The sequence below is a fragment of the Aptenodytes forsteri genome, unplaced genomic scaffold (assembly GCF_000699145.1).
Source record: "Aptenodytes forsteri isolate BGI_AS27 unplaced genomic scaffold, ASM69914v1 Scaffold283, whole genome shotgun sequence".
Classification (NCBI taxonomy): Eukaryota; Metazoa; Chordata; class Aves; order Sphenisciformes; family Spheniscidae; genus Aptenodytes; species Aptenodytes forsteri.
The window spans coordinates 543,901-549,721 of NW_008794167.1; the positions used below are offsets into that span (position 1 = coordinate 543,901).

General features: G+C 42.8%; 1 protein-coding gene across 1 annotated transcript in view; it reads left to right on the plus strand.

The window, feature by feature from the left end:
- The window catches only part of SEC23B (Sec23 homolog B, coat complex II component), a 16,503-nt gene extending 11,326 nt beyond the window's left edge, over positions 1 to 5,177 (plus strand). Inside the window, exons 16-19 of the mRNA XM_009281530.1 lie at positions 584 to 670; positions 2,275 to 2,430; positions 3,682 to 3,747; positions 4,925 to 5,177. Coding sequence (XP_009279805.1) covers positions 584 to 670; positions 2,275 to 2,430; positions 3,682 to 3,747; positions 4,925 to 5,014 — 399 coding nt within the window. The 3' untranslated portion in view covers positions 5,015 to 5,177. The remainder of the gene's footprint in view (positions 1 to 583; positions 671 to 2,274; positions 2,431 to 3,681; positions 3,748 to 4,924) is intronic.
- The last annotated feature ends 644 nt before the right edge of the window (positions 5,178 to 5,821 follow it).

The window sequence follows — 5,821 nt, forward strand, 5'->3', positions numbered from 1 at the left end:
GCGGCTGTCAGTATCACTTTTGCTTCTCTGCCAGAGGCTGCCATTTCTGCTGCGTAAGTCAGCAAGCCTCAGCCCTTCCAGGTCATAATCTCCCACCAGCTGCTTGTTTCCAGTTGTTCATGCAGCAGTGCTTAACTATGTTCAAGTATTCAATGGGCAGACACAGATTCCCTTGTACTGACAGCTTCCTTGAAAGGAGTGTGTCTGGCAGGAAAGAAATGCAGAAGCTGCTGGAGTAACACTTTGAAACCTTCTTGGCAGCATTTGCCAGAGTTCACATGTTATTCCTTATTATTCTTGAGATGCTTTTGTTCAAGGTGATTTCAAATTAAACTTGGATAGCCATAGAAATTGCTCTCTTGCATCCTGCGCTTCATGCAGTAGCTGATAACCTGCTGCTCCATTCAGTGATGCTGCAGGAGGCTGACCGTGCTCTGCAAGGCGTTCACGTGGACTGAGAAGCTGTATAGATGTGAAGTCACATCTATACGGGCAGGGCTGAGCAAGCTGTTTGGCCAGCCATGAAGGTTAATACAGTTCTGAGGGCTTAGTGATGCCTGACTTTCTTCTTTATTTTCCCCAGCCTGTGCTTTTGGACAGCAGCAGTATTCTTCCTGACAGAATCCTACTGATGGATACTTTCTTCCAGATAGTTATCTACCTTGGTGAGGTACAGTGAAATAAGTTCTCTTTCTCTGTTTGCACTCCCTCCCTCCTGCCATGCACGCAGACAGTGTCACTGTTAGTATAAAATGAGCTGCTGGCAAAGCCCACACTAGCATAATGACATCGTATACATGCTGCCAGTTGTAATACAATTACCACACAGTCCGACGTAACAAAAAAATCTTACTGGAGTCACTAAGGATGTATTCTGCACTGAGGAATAACTGTCATGTTAGCTTGGTAATGAAGATGGTCCCTTACCATGCCTGGAAAAGGACGGAGAAACTTGAAACTAAGCAGGGCAGAGAGCTGCAGTTTGATTTTTCACATACGTGACGTACTTGGTTGCTGGGTTTTGATACTTAAATAGTGCTGCTCTTAAAGAAATCAGTTACGGATTTTTCCAGTTTTTGCTTTTAAATATCGGACATTTTTGACAGTTGCTCCTATATTCCTTCCATCGTGACTGAGGTAAGCGCTTAGGTACTGGCTGCCCCTGAACATCCAGATTTATACCAATATCCAAAGCCTTGGCTTTCCAGTGCTTCTTCAGTATGCAGACCCGTAGATCTGTATTTCAGTCCTGTCAGGTTTTGTAAGGGAGCGATATGCTACTGTAGATGCAGAATGGAGATGTCTCATACCCTAAAGTAGTTATGGGGTAAGGGATGAAGAGGAAGCTGGCTTTCCACTTTTTTCTCTGGAAGTCTCCCTGTTCTTTGATGCCTTTTTCCCCCTCGTATCCTTTATAGTCCTGCTTGGGGAGTGGCCCTCATCCAATTCCTTCTACTTAAACATGGCATCAGATTGGAGTAGTTTAAATAAACCCATTTTGGTTTATGGTCAAACATTACTATTAGTGGAAACTTTTTGGGAGCTCTTGCCTTTGTTTTTGAACTAAGCTAAAAACTTTTTGGGAGGCATTTTAGCTCTTGCCTTTGTTTTTGAACTAAGCTACTTCATTTAACGACTGCTATTAGAATGCTCGAAGTTTGGCATGATAGTTTGCGGCAGCTCCATTATTAGCTCCCGACTTCACTCCGTACAGGATTTGTTCCCTTTGAGAAGTGAGCAGGGATACCCAATTGTTGTGAACAGGAGTTGAACGCTTGTGTCAACAATGACAATAAATCTTCCAGAGTTAACTTAAACAGTTTCTACCTACTGTTGCAGTAAAATTTAGACAAAGGAAGAGCTAAGTGTGTGATCTGCAATTGTTAGGTACGTATTGTTAGGTACCTTGAAAATACTGTAAGGCAACGGCTGCTTCGTTTAAGACCAAGTCAGATTCAAAACGTCAGTGATTTGTAAATGCTTTGTGTTTCTCTGTTGGCGCAGGCTGAAACATAAAGGCTTGAAGATCATTTTCAATGAATTGCTCTTGCACTGCACAAACTGCTACCAGCTTGTTGAGTGCCTGTTCTTAAATTCAGGAACAGACAGAAACTAAATAATGTTATTGCCAGAGTAGTGAAAGTGTGCATTTGCCCTGTGCTCTGTAAGCAGAAGTACATGTAACGTTCTGCTGCCTTAAGACGTGCAGGTTAAAAAGGGGAGGCTTGCAGACGTCTCTACTATTTTTTCATTTCCTCCCTGTCCCGTCAATAGACTATTGCACAGTGGCAGAAAGCTGGTTACCAAGACATGCCTGAATATGAAAACTTCAAGCACCTACTGCAAGCCCCACTGGATGATGCCCAGGAAATCTTGCAGGCTAGATTCCCAATGCCGCGTTACATCCACACTGAACATGGGGGCAGTCAGGTAAGGAGGTTTATTGAGGAACTCTTTCTGTTGTTGAATAGGGCAAATACCTGTCTTTCTCTGCTTTACTAAAAGGATGGTTCTGTAAGTTAAACACAGTGTTAATTTAGCTCTTCAAAGTATAGAGCTTGCATATTTTCTCATGAGCTCTTACTACAACATTGTCTTTTAATAAGTCAGTCACTTGCTGGATATGCTTTTGAAATCTGAGGATGGGAAAAAAACCTGAAAAAGCCAGCTTAATTATCTTTTTATTCCCCAAAGAGGTGGGAAAGAAATGATTTGGCTATGTATCTAAACTTACCCAAGACAGGGAGTGGCGTTAGCTTGCTAGGACAGTAAGCTACGTTGAATGATTGACCATCTGTTCCTTTATTCTCATGCCGAATGAGGATATAAAATAGTTCCTATTTTTGTTCTTCCTGGAATTGCAGTTGCGCAGTGCTTGTCGGTGTCTGGCTTGTTTGTAGCAGTGAAGATGCAGGAACTGATGCTCCGAAACAAAAATTTGGTATTAATTTCTGATGCGACAGTGTTAATGCTGATTCTCCACTGACCTCTTTCCCAAAGAGCAGATAGGGGCATGCAGCAGTGCTGACGACATGCCCGTGTCGCATGGAACCAGAGCTGCCCTGCCAGGCGAGCGCCCCTTGCTGTAGCAGAGCACTCCGTGCCCCTTGGAGAGAGTTGAGAGATCGTGTTTTCCCTTTCCAAATAGAGGTGCCCATAGAGTACTGACACCACCTTGTGGTAAACTAACTCCAAAGTAATAGCAGGGAAGGGAGCGCAACCAGCACGAATTCCTGCTCTCATTTTGAGAGGATAGGAAAGCGCCCAGAGTTTTTAACTTGATTCCCCCCTTTCCCTCCCCCAAGGTTTCTTCCTCAACCTTACTCTGTTATAAGGTTCCTGAATATTGTTTCTTGCAAAGCAATTTGTAAAATTATAAGGCATTTAAGCAATACTGTTGTCTCTGCCCTATGGGAGTCACAGTGGAGTCATAGTATCCCTTATTTATCCTTGCAGAACACACGACCATTCAAAGTAAGCAGATGCTTGCTTTTAAGTCCAGCAAAAAATTGTGGAGCAGGGCTGTTTCTGGACTTGAAACCTGTTTAAGTTAAATTAGTACCTTGCTTGCAAAAGCAGAGGAATATTGCTAGTCATGTATCTAAGGCGGTAAGAAGTCTTGAGGGAGCTGACAGGTCTGTCCTTTTGCAAAACTACTTCTCTGATGTTTTGTCTTAATAGGCCCGGTTCCTCTTGTCTAAAGTGAACCCTTCTCAGACCCACAATAACCTCTATGCCTGGGGACAGGTAAGCAATGGAAGAGCTGCTCATGTTTGGGAATACTGTAAAATGTGCACTTACATATTTGTCTACGCAGTAGCCATTCTGTTCCAACACATGGCCACAAACCGTGAGCAGGTTACGTTTGTCCTCTATTTCTTACCTAAGAGCTTTTTGCAGACATCTGTGTCTGGATTTGAAAATCTTACAGTGCTCTGCGGTGCAAGGAAACAAGGTTATTTCTATGTACCAAAGGATCTGATAATGGAATTACCAGCTGAGACTGCAGTAGTTGTAGCATTTTAAAAGACACAACTGATTTATTAGATTTGTCTCTAAAGCTTAGGCAGGTTAGATTTTTATTCATCCTGCTTATTGAAGTCCATGGTTGTCGATAAGATAAAGAGTACTGGTGGGGAGCACTAGAAAACGAGATGGTCAGAATAGTTTTCAAGCCTGGATGACTAAACTCATGTTCCTGTTCTTGTACTGAATCCCCCCAAATTTTCAGTAAAATACAGTTGACTTTGGGGCTTTTTCTCAATGGATGCAAGGAACGGCTGTCCAAATAGAGGTGCTGCCACAACAGCTCAGTACCTCAGCAGCTTGATGGCAGGAGATGAGTGGTCTCCACAAGGAGTGCTTTGCCCCTTTGATCTCCCTTCCTGTATTGCAGCTACACGTGGGGCACAGGCAGAGCAGGAGAATTTTCTGTGGTGGCTGCTACTGAAGGAAGCAACTAATTTGATGTAGAATATGCTCTTACAGGTTTCAGATGACCTGATGTAGAAATTTATCTTCACCCTTCCCTACAAATATGATTTAAAACTCTTAGGTCACAGTGTAGTTTTTTAGAAAAAGTAACTAGCGTATGGATACATATAGATCTAATTTATCCGAGAATACTAGACTTTTATATCCTCTTTCTTTATCTTGTTTGTGTAGAGCTTTGGGCAGCAAAACTCCTAATGCTTTAGAAAGAAGAGACTTTCTTTTTTTGAGTAGTTCAGATGGCACTAGAGGATAGTGTCAGTGCTGCTGCCAAAGAGTAGCATCTTTTGCACTCGATCTGTCCTTTGCAGGAAAAAAAGGTGGTTGATTCAGTGGGCAGTTAGTTCAGAGTGCTGACATCTGATTTGCTTTCAGTTAATCCCCAGTGTTAACAATACTATTTTAGGCTCATTATTTCTTTATTTTTCTGCAGGAATCGGGAGCTCCAATCCTGACAGATGATGTTAGTCTCCAGGTATTCATGGACCATCTAAAAAAGCTGGCAGTTTCAAGTGCATCATGACTTTGATCTAACCGAGAAGCAAGAACAGAAGAGTTACATAGATCATGTCGATGACAGAAGTGGAGCAATTTATTTACATTTCCTTCTCTCTTCTTTTAGACTAAGGTTTTTAAGTATGAAATGAAACAAATATTCGGGGAGAGTTTTGTACTTGGCCCTTCTAGATACTAATTTATTTGTATTCCCTTTTGTCTATATTCTGTTTACTCTACATTTTTCATATATTGTAATTGGAGCTAAAGGATGTTTTAGCCAATATAGATTTTAACAGTCTTTATCTTAAATTTTTAATGTCGTGTGTTCTTAGAAGGGGTCTTTTAGCAACCAGGGACTGTATTAATGAAAAATAAAACTGGGTAAGAGCATTACTATTTAGTGCTATTCCCAATTCAGCTGCATGCGCAAGGGACTTGTCCTACCTCCTTTTCATTTTTGAAAACGTAACACGGGGGTACGTACGTGCTATTGAAAATAATTTCAAGGCGCTCCTAAAGGTAAGACAAGTGCAGAACAAGTATTAGATGGTGGCGAATGCTTTGACAGACGCAGGGAGGGGGCGAGATGTACAACCCGTGCTTTGAGAGTGACAGCGGTGGGCGGAAGCGTTGCCTCTGTGTCGCCGTAGACACAGTGCCTGAACGTCAGCCCCTCCCCTCTCTCACTTCAGCACAACATTAACAGGCTTGAAAACTGGCAGGAAAACCGGCGATGCAGCCGTCGCTAACTCGGGCTCGGCGCCTGAATACGACGCTGTCCCCGTGGGCTGCACCGCCTCGCACCCCCTCCACCCCGTCAGTCGCGAAGATC